This window comes from Hemicordylus capensis, chromosome 2 (assembly GCF_027244095.1).
Source record: "Hemicordylus capensis ecotype Gifberg chromosome 2, rHemCap1.1.pri, whole genome shotgun sequence".
Taxonomy (NCBI): domain Eukaryota; kingdom Metazoa; phylum Chordata; class Lepidosauria; order Squamata; family Cordylidae; genus Hemicordylus; species Hemicordylus capensis.
Genome location: NC_069658.1, coordinates 337,250,203 through 337,267,422, shown reverse-complemented (window position 1 = coordinate 337,267,422; position 17,220 = coordinate 337,250,203). Strand labels below are relative to the sequence as shown.

Here is a 17,220-nt window from a genome sequence, read left to right as displayed (position 1 = left end):
TGTTAAATCCATGTCTTACAGAATGACACAGATCTGAGGCTAGGTATGGCTTGCTTTTAAAATACTGTAAACTTAAAAGCAAACCATGCGTATTATTGAATAGATATTGACCTTCCTTGTTGGCATTGCCTTCTAGAATATTATTCTTGATCATTTTGAGGGACGCAGAAGGAGAATTCGTTCAGCCTCATATAAAAATCCAAAAGGAAAAATAGTGTTGATTAACAAATAGGATGCTGCTGCTATGTAATACACTCTGATTCCATATCTCTGTTTCTTCTTATTAGGTTGGTGACTTCGGGGATGCCACAAACTGGCCAACACCAGGTGAAATAGCTCACAAGAGTGTCCAGGTAAAATGTGTGTTCTTATCTGACAAGATGTAAGCTTTTGTTATTTGGCATGGATGTGGACAAATGTGATTCTTGGAAGCAGAACGTTGCATCTAATATAGAGCAATTATCTTTGGGGGTTCAGTGAAGCTGCTTCCTGTATCAACATAGATTTCTCAGAGTATAGAAGAAAAAAACAAGATCATTTTGAATTTGGTCCAAGCCCTCTAGGTTGTGGAGATATTTTTGCCCAGTCACTGAAAGCTGTTTTGAAATACAGTAGATCCATTACTGCACAGGTTAAAGAATAACTGTTTGTGCAGTGGGCAAAGTATAACTTCTTTATACCCAGATTCTCCATTGCTTCATTATTTATCCATGTCTCTGCTTCTGTTATATGAAGTTATATGGAAAGAAGCCAGATGTCCTTTGGCTGATGTTTCGCTACTGACACTGTAACATGGTGCTGTGTATAAAGGGAAGAGGGTTAAAGGGCATCTTCCCTCTTCTTGTGTATTTCCCATCGTCACCCCTGACTTTGTTTTTCTAGCCTGTCTGGGACCCTATTGTATTCTTGAAAATGGTTGTCTATTCTCCCCCACCCCCGAAAGAACCAACTTTCTGTGTCTGTCCCTTTTATTCTCCATGCTGATTTTGGCCTTTTGGAACCTCAGGATTGAGACCTGGGAAGGAAATAAGCCACCTGATGGCACAGCAGGAAATCAACCAGCCTAGAGAGCAGGAGGCTGTTGGTTCGAATCCCCTCTGGTTTGTTTCAGAATATGGGAGACTCCTATATCGGGCAGCAGCGATATAGGAAGGTGCTGAAAGGCATCATCTCATACTGTGCAGGAGAAGGCAATGGTAAACCCCTCCCATCTTCTGCCAAGAAAACCACATGGCTCTGTGGTTGCCAGGAGTCGACACTGACTCGACAGCACAACTTTACTCCAACTTTGCACTTCCTATGGGGCACTTCCATGTAGCAGGCCCCCTAGTGTCAAAGTATTTGGGCATCTCCAAATATAAATACTACAAAACAAAGCCACAAGAGGCTTTCTTAAAAGAAACAGATTTGTTGGGTTCAGAACTTAGAGAGGCATGACCTTCTTTTGATCAGAAATGATGTTTGCCCCTCACACACTACCTGGCATAAAAATAGTCACTGAAGATCATTTTACATAGGATTTTACCAGTCTGCTTTCCTGCTGAAGCTGTCACATGCACCATTCTTGTACAAAATGACAGATTAATATTTAATTTCCTCTTCTTGAAAAGTTAGGAATATTTGACTCAAGTGTGTGTGTGTGTGTGTGTGTGTGTGTGTGTGTGTGTGTGTGTGTTTAGACTCTTTGGGAGCAATAGAGGCTGTAACCTAGGGTCTGCCTGTTTCTACCCTACTATAGTGCTGAGAGTTTTGTCCGAGCAACACTTTTTGGGGGTGCTAAGTTTCTACATAGGAGAAAGCCAGGAATAGCACATTACAGATCTTGGGCAGAGGATTTCCTTTTAGGGTTTCACTGCCCACCATGCTCCCTAGCTCAGCGATGCTATTCTGGGACACCAGCCTGGAGCCCATTTAAAAACCTGTCCACAGTGAACCTCTGCAGAGAAGGTAAAATTTACCAAGCATTTGTGCAAGACCAGGTTTACTGCAGAAAAGAGAATAAAGCATGTGGGGAGTGGTCAGCACCAAGCCCAACTACTTAAGCTGGTGTCTTGTACTTGACTTGTGTAGGGCTTTATTGTGGGTGGTATAACCATCCAAAGAGGGGCACGACATAGATGCAGAAGTGCTTAAGATGCTTCTATTTTAGGACTTCCCTCCCCTTTGGCAGTGGCTTCCTAGCTTTGCAATGGCCTCTTGTCAGCTGTCCCCTCCTGTGGGCTTGGTATCCTGCCCTATCTTCATTCACCAGGCTTGCCTTGTTAGGCTTCTGAATGAATCAGAAATCATAGGGAAGACCTTGTTTCTGTAATGCCTCTGCCTCAAGTGCACTTCCCTATAATTTTACTGAAGTTTTGTTGGTATCCCATCTGCTTGGGACCATGATGCTGCTCTATAACTCTGCACAGATTTCTTTGCTTCCAAGTCCTGCTTGTATCAAGCTGCTGTTGCTTATGAATTGGATGTCTCCTGAAGGTAACTAATGTTCTTGTGTCTTCAGGCTCTGTGCATCCAGTCCTCCTCGAAGAGGTGGGTGTATGAATGATTGTGAATGCATCAGGGAAAGAGCCCACCCAGGCGATGCTTAAATTATTTAGCTAAGCCAGTTGTGCTCTGCCTTTGCTGAGCCTCCATTGTATGTTCCACCTCACATGTTTGGTTCATCTTTTCCAGCAGCTGCCGCACAAGCCCCAATCACTCCGGAAGCTGCCTATTAAGAAAAACATGAAGGAGCAGGAGAAGGGGGAAGGAAGTGATGGCAAAGAGAATATGAAAACCCGGTCAGATGAATCGGGAGAGGAGAAAAATGGAGATGACGACAACCAGAAATCAGCTCAGAAGAAGAAGGGTGAGAAGAGACTCTTTGTAGGGCTTGAGGCATTGATGGAGCTAAGATCTTGAGTACTGCCATGTGGGCAGTCAGGTCCATGGGCTTTCTGTTGTCTCATTTTTGACGGGAAACAACAATAAGTTTCTCTTTGAAAAGACATAATTTTCTAAAACCAAAACTGCTACTACTTAGTCAGTTATTAGTCAAAACAAGTCACATTGTTATTGTGTTCTGTTCTTTGCTTACATTTGGAATGTGAGTTGCCTCTTCTACCGAAAATTAGAGAAACAAGCAGAAGGGGACTTGCACTTACAAAACAGAAACAATTTCTATGGGATCAGGTAGAATGGCCTAGGGGCACCCAGTGTAGCCACCTTGCTGAAGTTAAGCTTGTCAGTGCCTGGATGTGTAGCTGCCTGGGATCTTGTGTGTGCCACCTTTAAGTTCAGTGTTGAAAAAAAGGTGGAGATAAACATAACATGCTCCAGCGGCTTCTGTGTCAAAATTGAGCTGCTTCGTGTACTCCAGTGAGATAGTGTCAGATGAAGCATGAGTGACGTGCTGCTCTTCTGCCCATGCTTCATGCATTAGAATCAGATGCACATCTATGTCTTCTGAACAAATGGGAGCATGGGGATAGTTGAGCTCAAGTTTCTCATCCATCTCTCCATTTCTCTGGAATGCCTGAAATGGTTCACCCAATCCTGGCAAATAAAGTCCCGAAAGGTAGGCTTGTTATGAGCCAAGTACATGACCTCATGCAGCATTACTTGCTGGAGCAAAAGATCTTGGAGAGAGGTTGTAGGGAATCATGCTGGTATGGCCTCTTGCTGATTGTTCAGTAGGTCTGGATCTAGTCAGTGTTTGGATGGGAGACTGCATAAAGGAATCGCATGTTGTACCAGGTTGAGTCCCATCATAACAGAGAGGTCGGAGTATACATTTAATAACTGGGAAATGCTTTTGCAGGCTGTGATGTAGTTTTGTGCAGGAAAGGAGGGCTGAGTGCTTTCTCTTGAAACTTTGTGATAGGCATGTTTTCCTATGTTGCAGGCAACAGACACAAATGGGTCCCTTTGCAAATAGACATGAAGTCTGAGGTGCCAAGGGACAAAACCGCTTCTCGCAATAACAGGCAGAATGAGCAGCATCGGCACCCCTCCAACAACCGGAGCGAATCGAAAGGTAACAGCTGTGTGTGTGTGTTCATTCCTTAAATGCTTAGGCCAACATGTTCCTTCAGCTCCTTTTAAATAAATTCCAATTATTCTGGGGTCTCAAATGCTTAGCAGTTTGGTAGGGAGCTACTTTGGCCAGTGGATGAATGCATGTTTTTGATAGGTGGTGGGAGCTGACTGTTCTTCATCAAAATAGTATTGCCAGCTAAGATAAAGGAATGTTATATACAAGAAAGACCAGTTTGATTTTTTGACTAAGCCTTGTTCAGCACCTGAAGAATTGGCATAAGGGAAACGGTTTTTGCCAGCATTCATGACACGCTTAGGATATCTAACCACATCACTTCACAGATTTGGGGGTATGTTCTTCTCTGATGTCTTCCCTGTACCTGCCCAATTATCCTGCAGCTTGGCATCTGGATAACAAGCACGAACGGAGCTGGCCTGACCATGATGAAACGTCTAGTGTCAAGAGTGAGGGGGCAGCTGTGCGTGGTGCCTTCAGGGGCAGAGGCCGTGGTCGGGGACGGGGGAGAGGAAGAGGAAGAGGAGGTACTCGCTGTACGTATAAGCCCTTAATGTGCTTTTGTGTATAGGACTTTGTCAAACTGTTGGCAGGCAACAGACTTCTATTCCACTTGGAAAATTGACTGGGGTCCATTTGATTTGTTTTGGCTAGACTGTGTCTCAGCACATTGAGTTGCTCACTAAAATAAGTGTGCTGTTGAAATAAACCACAGCATTTCTTATCTAAAGTGGTCAGTACTATTGGAACCGATGGCCATAATAACTAGTGAATATTTTTAAATAACTATTGGATATTTTAAACTAAAACTGCTGCAGAAAATGTATAAAGCAAAAGCATGGTGAATGTGTATCTTGTTTATGGGTGTAACAGTCATTCAAGATGGCTGGTTGATAGACCTTGTTTCTAGGTGGTATGGAAAGAACTTGGATTTTTTTCCTAGTTTAAGATGCACTTCTGTAAATATTTGCATTCTAGTTTCATTAAAAATTGAATTAATCTTAAGAAAATGAATTCCAGGAGCACCTTGCTTTGCAGAACTGCTCTTGCCCAGCATCCTTCCAGTGATTGACTACCTTATGTCTACCTACCTGCTGGTGTCTACCTTATTTTTCTATGTCAATTGCTTTGGGAACATATTTGAGAGAAAGTGGTATATAAACATGGTTGTTATAATAAATTAGTCTGCTAAATTATATTTGAACCTGATCTTCATACCTTACTGTGGGATTGGTGTTGACAATGTTCAGTGGTAATGTCCATATTGAGGCCTTAAATCTCCTTTGCTCCTTTCCCTTGCAGCTCACTTTGATTATCAGTACGGTTATCGGAAATTTGATGGCTCTGATGGCTCACGTACTCAGAAGTACACCAGTAATATCACCTATTACTTCGACAACATCAGCAGCACTGATCTCTACAGCGTTGACCAAGAATTGCTCAAGGACTATATCAAACGGCAAATGTATGTATCAGTTCTGGCCAGGCATCCAATTAGACTTGAGGGCAGGTAGTGTAATCAGTCCCTCAGTTACATGAATTTCTACACAAGGACTTTCCATAATCTTCCTGAAATGACACAGGAAAGGCTTTTCAGAATTTCTGAAACATCTTGTGCAGTTCTCTTGGAGAAAGCTAGAGCCACATCCTCTGCCAGTAAAGACAAAGGTGTATAGTCTTAAGACTTGCTGTGCAGGAAAATAAAAATAACTAGAAATGGGCTTGTTGTACCAGTTCAGCAGCTCATGATGATTTTGCAACATCTTGTTGGTATATTGTACCAATATACTGCTACAGATGTTTTAAGGAAGGATGGTGAAATGGAGGTACACAAGGCTTTGGCTGGCCCTTGACTTGTAGTAATAGAGGTTGGCACAGTGTACTGGTTTTTATTAATATTTTTCATTTTTAAAAAATGTGTATTTATTTAACAAATTTGTACACTTCCATCTCTGGTCGGTTTACAACAACATAAAACAGATTAAAAAATAAAAACTTTAAACGATTTAAAACCGCAGCCAAGTTTAAAAGCTTGGGTGAAAAAATAAGTCTTTAGGGACTTTTAAGTTGTCAAAGATGGGAAGGCTCTTATTTCAGCGGCTTAGGGCAGTAAAAGAGAAGGCCCGTCCCTGCGTAGCCACTAGACAAACTGGTGGCAGGTGCAGATGAACCTCTCTGGATTATCTCAATGGGTAGTGGGGCTCATAGTGAAGAAGGTATTATCTGAGATACCCAGGGCCTAAGCTGTTTAGGGCTTTATAGGTTATAACAAGCATCTTGTATTTTGCCTGGAAATTTATTGGTAGCCAGTGTGGCTCTTTTGGTATAGGGGAAATGTGGTCTCTCCGAGATGCATCAATTGCTGTTTCCGGACTATGTACAAAGGCAGAGGAGACAAGAGCTGGTCTTGTGATAGCAAGCATGACTTGTCTCCTTAGCTAAGCAGGGTCCACCCTGGTTGCATATGAATGGGAGACTAGAAGTGTAAGCATTGTAAGATATTCCCCTTGGGAAGAGCAGAAGGTTCCAAGTTCCCTTCCTGGCTTCTCCAAAATAGGGCTGAGAGAGATTCCTGCCTGCAACCTTGGAGAAGCCGCTGCCCGTCTGTGAAGACAGTACTGAGCTTGATAGACCAATGGTCTGACTCAGTATATGGCAGCTTCCTATGTTCCTATGCAGCCCTATACGGAGCACATTGCAGTAGTCAAGTCTGGAGGTTACCAGCATATGTACCACTGTTCACAGGTCACTTACCTCAAGAAACAGAGCTAGCTGGCATATAAACCAAAACTGATAAAAAGCACCTCTGGCCACTGCCTCAACCTGAGATTCCAGGGAGAGGTTACGTGCATAACTATTCCTTCTGGGGAGGTGTGAACCCATCCAGAACCAGCATAACATAATTGTCTCCAGAGTTCAAACCCCGCACAGTGAGAATCTCCGTCTTATTTGGATTCAGTCTGTTGGTTATCCCTCATCTAGCCCATCACTGACCCCAAGCAGGCATTTAGGGAGATTATGGGGCTATTCTCACGATCAGCAAAAATCAGGCTAGGAGAGCCTAGCCCGATTTTTGCTGACCGTGTAAACCACCGGGCTCACAGGCGATCCTGGTGGTTTACAAGCGGGTCACCCGCTTCTGTAGCCCTCCCCTTAGCCCTTTGAGCGCTCCTCAAACCCGGGCTGCTCACGAGTAGGCCCCTGGAGGGGAGGCTAAAAGCTCCAGGGGTCTCCCCAGTACGCCCTGTGCACTCACGCAGGGCATACTGGAGCTTCTGAGGGCCACACGACCCCTGAGCTCCCCAGCCCCCTGCGGCTCTGTGACAGAGCCAGCAATCGTATGGGCGGCCGATCCAGCCACCCAGGGCTCTCTCCCCGCTCACGGTTCGTGAGACCCGGCTCTATGCCTTCTCCAGTTATGCCCTGCTCTCAGTTGAGATTCCAGCAGGGGAAGTAAGCTGCTCCTACCACAAGCTGCATGAGAACACATCATCATGCCATTCTGTGCCATCATGTCATTCTGTAGGGTCTGAGGTAGCTGTCACTTCTCTGAGATGAAGAGGTTGCACCCTGTACCTCCGCAATCAGGCTGCTTAGGTGTGCAGAGAAAGTGGGCTGCTCACCCTGCTCTGGAGCTGGTAGACTTAAGTTGTAGAGATTGGCTGCTCCAGGGAACTAGTTGCTCCTCCCCTGCCTTGCAAAGCCAAGCAGAGAGGTCCTGTACTGCATGAGTCCTCTTTCTGTCATGGAGCCAATGACCTCTCTGTTGAGGGAGGATCTGTCAGTGCCGTCTCTTCCCTAAGTTGATTAGGGCTGAATAATGTGTTCCCCAGGCTTAAAAAATTTGGCCATCCCTGGCTTAGAGGAGTAGAAAGATGAAAATTGGAGTACTTCAGCTGAACTTACTGGAACAGGGTAGCATCTTTAGAAAGGTTCTCTTGCCGCTGCCACCATTTAGGTTCTATTACTCATAAATGTGTGTAGAGGTAGGAATGTCTTGGCTTGGACTGGTTTTAGATGAGAAGAGAGAAATAGATTAGAGAGAACTTCCTCGTGTTCAAATAAACATGCTCCAGCACTGACTCAATAACTTTAGGTAGTTCCCCTGAATGTGACTTAAGCAGTGCTGATGGGATCTGTTTTAGCATCTTCTTCCCTAAAAGTGTTGGTGGGTTCACCTTCTCCAGGACTGGAGCCTTTTTTCCAGGAATCCTTTTGCCCTGGGCAGAAGAATTAGTAAAAGAGGCGGGCTGGAGCCCCCTGGCGGCCAAAGTGATTTGTTCTATGAAGCAATACTATGTGGTGAAGCCAGTCTGGCAACTGAGGACTCTGAGGCATCTGTGTAACTCTCTTCCTGTTACTTGTATTTAGCGAATACTACTTCAGCGTGGATAACTTGGAACGAGACTTTTTCCTGAGGCGAAAGATGGACACAGAAGGTTTCCTTCCTATCACCCTCATTGCTAGTTTCCATCGGGTTCAGGCCCTGACTACAGATGTCGGCCTCATCATCAAGGTGAGAGGTTTTCTATGTTCTACATGGTCTCTGTGCATAATACCGGGGCTCTGCACATGTGTAGAAAGATGTGTTGGAATCTGGGACGGAGGGTTTTTTGGCGGTAACTCTGCCCACCCTGCCTTGTCTCGGGGTTTCACCAACTGCTGTGGTCGCTCCTTGGAGTCTTCTCTGCAACAGGTCGCTTGAATGTTTGTGAGATTTGAAAAATCTTTCCTGTTTTATTTAAAGTTGTTTCCCTATCCTATCCTAATCTTGTTAGTTTTCTCTCTTTTTATGTTTGGTGGTGGTCTTTCCTCTGTGGTCTGCTCCTTCCCCCCACCCCCAGTGGGAGAGACTGAAGTTCTGTGATTGATTTTCATGGGTCCAGGGCCAGAATGGAAGCCTTGTGGAATCCTAAGTTGAGACTCTTGCTCCATGCCCTGGGACCCTGCTGAAATATACATTTGGAAACTTAAGGCTTTTGTATTGAAATACTGAAGACTTGCCGACCCGCACAGAACATCTGTGCGCTCTTTGGAGCCGGCTGTTCTCCCCTCCCTCCCGCCCCACTCTCTTGCCCATCTTCCCTCCTCTCTCTTGTTCTCCCCCGGTCCAAATCCGCGGCCGGGCGCGCCACCGCTGCGGCCCAGCCACTACGGCCCGGCGCGCTGCCGCTTGTCTCCGGCCAGCCCGCCACTTGCCTCCTGGGTGCGCTTCAGCCAATCAGGCACCTCCGCCACCCAGCCAGTCAGCTGGGCGCCGGGATGCACATTCTAAGGCACACCCAGGAGAATTAATAATATAGATGTTCTACGATATGTTCTGTCAAATTATGCCACCATGCTTGGGATCTGCAAGATAACCTTCAAATGTTCATTAATTCCTCTCCCTCCCCCCGCCATTTCCCCTTCCCAGCACTGTTCCAAAAGTGTTGAGTGCCAGTGTCTACTGCACATTTGTGGCAGTCCCCTTAGGACCCTGCCTTGACAATGGTTTCTTCCCCCCCTGTCCCCAGGCATTGAAAGACAGCAAGGTGGTAGAGATTGTGGACCAGAAGATCAGGAGAAAGGAAGAACCAGAGAAATGGCCTTTACCTGGCCCTCCCATGACAGACTACGCACAGACTGACTTCTCCCAGCTCATCAACTGCCCTGAATTTGTGCCCAGGCAAAGCTTCCAAAAGGAGACAGGTCAGTACTGATGAAGAGTGCGAGTGAAGCAAGTTGCTGTTCTGTAGCAGCAGATATGTCTGAAACATTCTTCTTACAATGGCATAAGACTGTAACTGGTAGCTAGTAATGAGGACAGCTTTCAGCTCTCTGTCATTAGCATCTATCACTCTGCAATATCAACAAGGGATTACTATGCTTATTTCTAGACAGTGGGTGATTTCTCTCTGTTGGGTGGCAGATTCTTTTAGAAGAAAGAATGTCCAAGTCCTTTTGTGGTGACTTTGGAAGCTTTTAGCTGTGGCATCCTAATTGACCAAGACCTTGGAAAGTGGAGATACAACGCACATATGTGTGTGTTGTCAAGCAAAAACTTAGGTTTGCTATCAGTGTACTTGTTTCTAAATTGCAGAGATGTGGAAGTCTCAACTGGTGAAAGGAAAATTGGTCAGACAGCCTAATGAACTGGGACTAGTTTCTAGATCACAATAGAACGTGTGATTCCTCCCCCCTCCCCCGCCCGTGCACACTTAAAGACAAATTAAATTGTATTAAAATATATAAATGACCAAAACTCTCCAGCTCTTCAAGTTTTCCTTATAACTCTTCGGTGGGGGTGGGGGCAGCCCCCCCTTCTCAGTCCCATTTATCTCTGTGATCAGATGTGTTCTGTTCACAGTATGGAGCGTATCTTTGTTGGTATTTGTAAAGGGCTCTTGGGCACATGTACAGATGTTTATCTCTTGCTAAAATATATGTACAGAATCTGCTCCTGGGTCTCCTCGCTCTGCCAGTCCCGTGCCAACCAAGACTGAAGAAGTCAGTAATCTGAAGACAATGCCCAAAGGCATTTCTACCAGTCTGCCATTCTTGGACTTAGAGACGTGGATTGAAGTAAAGAAGAGGCCTAGGCCTTCTCCAGCCAGACCGAAGGTAGTTGAATTACATTGACTGACATCCTCAAATAAATTAGATCTCCCCATGGACAGATTGCTTGGTGTTAAGTAGAAGTCCTGAAGATTCTAGAGAGAGTGTGCATGTAATGTTTTACTTATATTGTTTTGAGCGTTCTGGGTCTAAGGTGCTGCTTTTTTCTTTTTCCTTTGGTCAGAATTGAGTAGTACTGATTCACAAATTTTAATTTTCTGAGTTTTGAAACTACTGTTGAATTACTTGAGGGTTAAGGAAGACTCAAAGATGATCCATGTTTTCACAGAAGTGTCCATCTGGTTCATGGAACCTGGCTATACGTTCATAGCAGTGGAGAGTTTGTACTCTTACGTTGCCAGGCTTATTCACTTTCTTGGATCAGCAAATGCAGTGTTACACAATATTATCTGGTGCCATCTGGGCTTTATGCTGTCATGCTGGGCTTGGTTTGTTAGGCATTGACTTTTGTAATTGACCTGAAAACTCACTGCCTGTTATCTCAAGAGTTTTATAGTAGCTAAGTCTTCTACTGCCCCATCAGTTCCTTCTGCAATGTTATCTGTTTTCCTTTCAGAGACCAGAAGAATCCAAGACACCACAGAAGCAGAAGGACCAGGATGAACCTGAGGAGCTGGACTTTCTGTTTGATGAAGAGATGGAACAGATGGATGGCCGTAAAAACACTTTCACTGATTGGTCAGACGAGGACTCAGACTATGAGATAGATGACAGGGACGTGAATAAGATTTTGATTGTGACACAGACACCGCCTTATCTGCGTCGGCACCCTGGGGGAGATAGAACAGGCAACCACACTTCCAGAGCAAAGATGAGCTCAGAGTTGGCCAAAGTGATCAATGATGGGCTGTATTACTATGAGCAGGACCTGTGGACAGAGCAGTTTGAGCCAGAGTACTCTCAGATAAAGGTGAGACTCCAGCGTTTCCATTTTGGTACAAAGAGAGAGTGTGATCCAAAAGGCAAAGCTGGCAAGGGAGTGAGCATTGTGTGCCTGGTTTTTCTAGTGCAGCAGTGAGGTAGTTGTCACAATTGTACCTGAGAAGGAGAGTACTGTTATAAAGTTTATGCCTTGTACAAAATGTTTGTCAGCAATCCTACCTGTGTGTACCTGTGCATCAAGAGAGCATCTCAAATGGTGAGTCTGGGAAGCTACTGCTAGATGTGGGCATGTGGCCAACTTCAGAGATTGCCTATTGCAGTTTTTCCTCTCTTGTATGGAGGCCAATAATGAAAGGTGGTTACTGAGGACTTCCTGATCTTTACCTTATGCTCCTGTTCTTTTATCTGAAGTGTGGTGAGTACACTACAGTGATGAGTACAGTACCATGGTGGGTACAGTGGGTTTTCCTTAGGTGAACACTGGAATGGCCATTGCCCAGTTGCTTCCAGGAAGTGGCTCTTGGGCACAAGAATGCCAAGATCAGCCACCCAATTCAGACTCCCGTCTGGAACTGCAGGGCTTATGACTGGACTTGAATGTTCTAGCAGGAGATGTTTGAGATGGGCTGCTAGAGTTGCTCAGAGAACTGCCGCTGTTCAGTGCTGACTGACGATCGCACAATGAATCAGAGAATGTCTTTTTCCCCCTGCTGAGAAAAGCCCTTACTGTGAAGAACAATGCTCAGAATAAATTTTCATAAGTGACTGCCTCTTGTCAGGGAGAGAGAGAGAGAGAGGGAGAGAGAGAGAGAGAATATCTCGGCGGAGGCTGCATGAGGGATTTGTGGCAGTTATATGTTGCTGGATCACGCTACCTCAAATGGCAAATTACAAGTGAACTGCAGGACAAACCAAACATGATGGGCTCGGCCCATTCACACACAGAGCTGGGCTGGACGGGAAGTACAGTATTTTTAATAGTACAAGGTGTGCTTGGAAGGAGGAGCTCCAGTCACTTCCTCTGTTCTCAGCTTGGATACTAGAATTGAGCTGGACATGGAGCGAAAAAGTTAGAACAGCAGATTGAGAGTTAAGGAGTATGTGCAGGGTGGTAGAGGCGGCGGCACAGGTTCAGCTTCTCTCTCCTATGAATGCCTTTCTCTGTTCAGAGGAAGACCTCCCCTTCCCCCCCCCCCCACGCGTTCACTCATTCTGTGAACTGGATGGACATGTGAAAAACTCATCTGCGACTATCAGCAATGTAATGAAATGTGTTACACTCCCCTGTTCGGCATTACCTTGTTCAGTCAACACAACGTACAGGAGCATTGAGTTGTAAGACGTGGCTGCATTGCCAGGTTCTGTATGTAATAATTTCTGATGAATTTACTAGGCAATGAATCCTGGTTTCATTGTTCTGTCCCCATCAACTGTGATGTCTCCCATGGTTAGGATTCTTAGTGAAAGCTTTTTCTTTCAGTAGTGGGGGAAGCTTTGGCTCAGCAGAGTGGTGCCAGCCATGAGTTCACAACATTCTAAGTGGTGAAATCAAAATGAGCTGACTTAGCTGTGGATTTCGATACTGTTGGATTTGGCACTTCTCCATGCTTCAACAGAAGTCTAGTTTGTGGTGAACCATTTTGTTCAGTAAATGTGTATATTGGTGGTTGAACCATTCTCAAGGACTGCTTCAGCACACACAAAAACTGGCCAAAAAACACCAGGTATTGGTATAGAGTGAGCAAGGAGATTAATATATCAACCTGCACTTGGATTAAACAGGAGCTTCCACCCTACACTCTCCTTGTCCTCTTCCCAGTATCTTTCAAGAGATACAACCACACATGTTGAGCGAGCAGGAATTGAGGGCATTTGTGATCTTCAGGCATGACTTTGTATTGCTTCCCATGACCATATCGTTTTGGATATTCTTAGGACAACCAAAGAGCAACCTAGTTATGATGGTATTACCTCCTGGTTGTGCAGCAAACCATCCCGATCAACTAAGGATGAAGAAATTCTAAAGTAAAGTTGTGCCATCGAGTCGGTGTCGACTCCTGACGACCACAGAGCCATGTGGTTTTCTTTGGTAGAGAGGTTTACCATTGCCATCTCCTGCTCAGTACCAGATGATGCCTTTCAGCATTTTCCTATATCGCTGCTGCCCAATATAGGTGTTTTCCATAGTCTGGGGAACATACCGGCAGGGATTCGAAACAGCAACCTCCTGCTCCCTAGGCAAGTTACTTCCCCACTGTGCCATTAGGAGAAACGTTCAAATTGGGCGACAGCTTAGCTCAACCTTTTTTGGTTTGTACCATACACATGCACTACTGTTTGTGTATGCCCTAGTACCTTAAGAGGGGAACCAGTGGTATTGTATAGATTTTGTAGCAAAAAGCTTACCGGTGGATAGCTGTGCTATATTTCATTATTTAAGAACTCTTCTGCATGGGGGAAGACATAGGAAGCTGCCATATACTGAGTCAGACCATTGGTCTATCTAGTATTGTCTTCACATCAGTATCAGTATTGGTCTATGAGTATTGTCTTCACAGACTTGCAGTGGCTTTTCCAAGGTTGCTGGCAGGAATCTCTCTCAATCCTGTCTTGGAGAGGCTTCCAGGGAGAAAACTTGGAACCTTCTGCTCTTCCCAGAGCGTCTCCACCCCCCAAGAGAATATCTTACAGGGCTCACACATCAAGTCTCCCATTCATATGCAACCAGGGCGGACCCTGCTTAGCTAAGGGGACAAGTCATGCTTGCTACCACAAGACCAGCTCTCCTCTTACATAAGCCAGAACTTTTGGCTACTGATGTTCTTCAGGTCACTGTTTGCTTTATCTATAATCTTTGCACACAAGTTATTTTAACTCTTTTCAAATGCAGCAAGAAGTAGAGAACTTCAAGAAGGTGAACATGATTAGCCGAGAGCAGTTTGACACTCTGACTCCTGAGCCCCCTGTTGATCCAAATCAGGAAGTCCCTCCTGGACCACCCAGATTCCAGCAAGGTAGGAAGCCAGATTATCTGTGGCATATGCTGCTTATGCTAGCGATACCCCTATTTACTTCTACTAGAAACCAGAGTGTCTTTCTGCCATTTGTATATGACAGTCCTCCATTTTGATTTAAAAAAAAACAAAAAACCCACTGATGACACTTTCTTGCTGTCAGTTTTCTCAGGTCACTAGCTGGGGGATGGAGAGAAATTCCCTTGGCAAATGCTTGAAATCAGTGTCTACCTTATTAGCATAAGAATATGGAGTTTCAATTTTACTGGGTTTTTCTTTTCTTTTCCACATTGTAGTTCCTACAGATGCTTTGGCCAATAAGCTCTTTGGTGTTCCAGAGCCTTCAGCTATTGCCCGATCGTTGCCAACAACTGTGCCAGAATCTCCCAACTACCGCAATGCCAGGACCCCCCGGACCCCTCGCACACCTCAGTTAAAAGACCCAACGCAGACACCTCGTTTTTACCCAGTGGTTAAGGAAGGCAGGTTGATAGATGCCAAGGTGAGAACTATGTGCCAGAGGCTTGCCGCGTGTATGGAGGGTGGAGAGGGGAAGAGATGATGCTCATAGGTGTTTTGAGTCTGCTCTCTTACCTATGGTGCCTATGAGACATTGCAAAGTACCTAAATCCTCATTTGAGACCTTGCTTCTTTTGTAGACACCTCGGAAGAGGAAGACGCGGCACAGTTCAAATCCCCCACTGGAATGTCATGTTGGTTGGGTAATGGATTCCCGAGAGCATAGACCTCGAACTGCATCTATCAGGTACTGGAAGGCCAGGAGTTGCTAATCAAAGACTTATCAGTGACACTGAAAACAAAGATAGGAAGAGAATTAAAGGTTGACTCAGGAGGCATTGATTGCAGTCTCCTCTATTTCCTCATTAAGGGATTGGAGTTATTTGTTGCTTCACTTTCAAATGTCTTTTCAAATGTCTGTTCCTCTAGGGTGATTCCTCAGTCTGTTAGCATTTGCTCACAGATGCATGCCCATTAGAAAAGATCCTCTCTTTGTCCTTGTGTTATTTCACTAGCTCTTCCTGAAAATTTGATCAATTTTGCTGACTACTTCACTGACAATGTTTAACCTTGCTCAGTTCCAGCCCCTCAGAAGGTACTCCAGCCATTGGCAGCTATGGCTGCACCCCACAGTCATTGCCCAAGTTCCAGCACCCTTCTCATGAACTCCTCAAGGAGAATGGCTTCACACAACATGTCTACCACAAGTATCGCCGGCGCTGCCTTAATGGTGAGTTGTACAGACAAAGCGGAAGATCTGGATTGTGATCCATTGTATCCATAAGAACTGGGTTTCTGCGCCTGCGCAGGGACCTCCCGGGCTGATTAGCTAGCTCCTCTTTGCGCCCCGCCCGTCAGCACATGCCTTGCAGATTCCGTTGGAATTGACGGTTGGGGTGCCTTTCCTTCAGTTTGTACAGCACTTGCATCAAACATTAAAAAATCAAGTGTAGGGTGAATTGCAGATATTCACAACTGTCCTGCAACTTTTCTGTGGACTGCCTGGGTGGAACTTGTGGACCACCGGTGTCCACAGGCCGCAGTTTAAGAGTCTGTGGTCTAGCTGGTACTGAATACAGGATTCAATTTAAGTATAATACAAGTATTATACTTAAGTATAATACAACTTGCTAGAACTGTGTGTTACGTTAATATGTTCCCTGCACTGAAACGAGAGACTCTCTAGAGCAGGAATAGCCAGTAATTTGACTAACAAGTCTCAAAGTGCAATCTAGAGCAAGTGTGTTGACCACCTGGCATCCAGAACTGTGTGCATTCATTAGATCTGTTGTGCATTGAGGTGCAGAGCATTGTCTGGTGTCAGACTTGGCTTCTTGAGAGTATCTGTTTTTTACGAGCCCTGATGGGAAAGTGCTTGAGGCTTGAAAATGCACTATGCAGGACATGGATTCCAGCAATTGAAAGAGACGGGTTCTGTGCCATGATGCACATCTCTCTGGCCCCAGTTCAATCTTCCCATGCTTAAAGGCACAGGCAAAAATGTGTTAGTGTCTCTTGTCTTGATTGATGTGGGTAGTCTTCCAAATTAAGTTTCCCCTTAATTTTAAAGCCTTTCTACTTCCGTTAGGCATAAGATGGCATCTAAGATTGCTAGCCCTTGAGTTAGTGAAGGATAACTTTTATAGACCTAAGGAATTTGTGTGTGCTTTAATATGGAAGGATGCCGGATGAGGGTGAGCTTTGTGGATTTTCCCTCAAAGTAGGACTGGGGGAACTGCCTTCATTTGTGTATATTGTAAGCCAGCCTGAGCTGTTGTCATGGTACAGATGCCTTTGGGAGAGTTCCATGAGTCGCTAAGTTCTTATACTCCCATCTCTTCCTCCTGAACAGAGCGGAAGCGACTGGGCATTGGTCAGTCCCAGGAAATGAATACTCTCTTCAGATTCTGGTCGTTCTTTCTTCGCGATCACTTTAACAAGAAAATGTATGAGGAGTTCAAGCAGCTGGCCTTGGAAGATGCAAAAGAGGGGTACAGGTAGGTTCAGGCACATTCAATGCTCCAACATTGATTTGTGTTTCAAAGGCTGGAAGTGGCATGGAGATTGAGGTTGGGTCAGGAAGTGGATATGTGGAAAGAGATAAATCTGGAGATGGTATAAGAGCAGAGGAAGGCAGAGAAGTAAGGTTCTTTTGCG

The 17,220-nt window shown here is 45.1% G+C and overlaps 1 protein-coding gene across 7 annotated transcripts in view; it reads left to right on the top strand.

Annotated features, from left to right (window-relative positions):
* Positions 1 to 17,220, top strand: part of LARP1 (La ribonucleoprotein 1, translational regulator) — a 108,127-nt gene that overhangs the window by 64,580 nt on the left and 26,327 nt on the right. For 6 of the 7 annotated variants that reach the window (XM_053293095.1, XM_053293101.1, XM_053293100.1 and 3 more), the window contains exons 3-16: positions 288 to 353; positions 2,674 to 2,848; positions 3,884 to 4,015; positions 4,417 to 4,569; positions 5,336 to 5,498; positions 8,405 to 8,549; positions 9,547 to 9,721; positions 10,464 to 10,633; positions 11,205 to 11,558; positions 14,421 to 14,544; positions 14,841 to 15,046; positions 15,204 to 15,310; positions 15,642 to 15,793; positions 16,916 to 17,060. In XM_053293095.1, coding sequence (XP_053149070.1) covers positions 288 to 353; positions 2,674 to 2,848; positions 3,884 to 4,015; positions 4,417 to 4,569; positions 5,336 to 5,498; positions 8,405 to 8,549; positions 9,547 to 9,721; positions 10,464 to 10,633; positions 11,205 to 11,558; positions 14,421 to 14,544; positions 14,841 to 15,046; positions 15,204 to 15,310; positions 15,642 to 15,793; positions 16,916 to 17,060 — 2,267 coding nt within the window. The remainder of the gene's footprint in view (positions 1 to 287; positions 354 to 2,673; positions 2,849 to 3,883; positions 4,016 to 4,416; positions 4,570 to 5,335; positions 5,499 to 8,404; positions 8,550 to 9,546; positions 9,722 to 10,463; positions 10,634 to 11,204; positions 11,559 to 14,420; positions 14,545 to 14,840; positions 15,047 to 15,203; positions 15,311 to 15,641; positions 15,794 to 16,915; positions 17,061 to 17,220) is intronic. The other variant, XM_053293096.1, reaches the window with a different exon arrangement.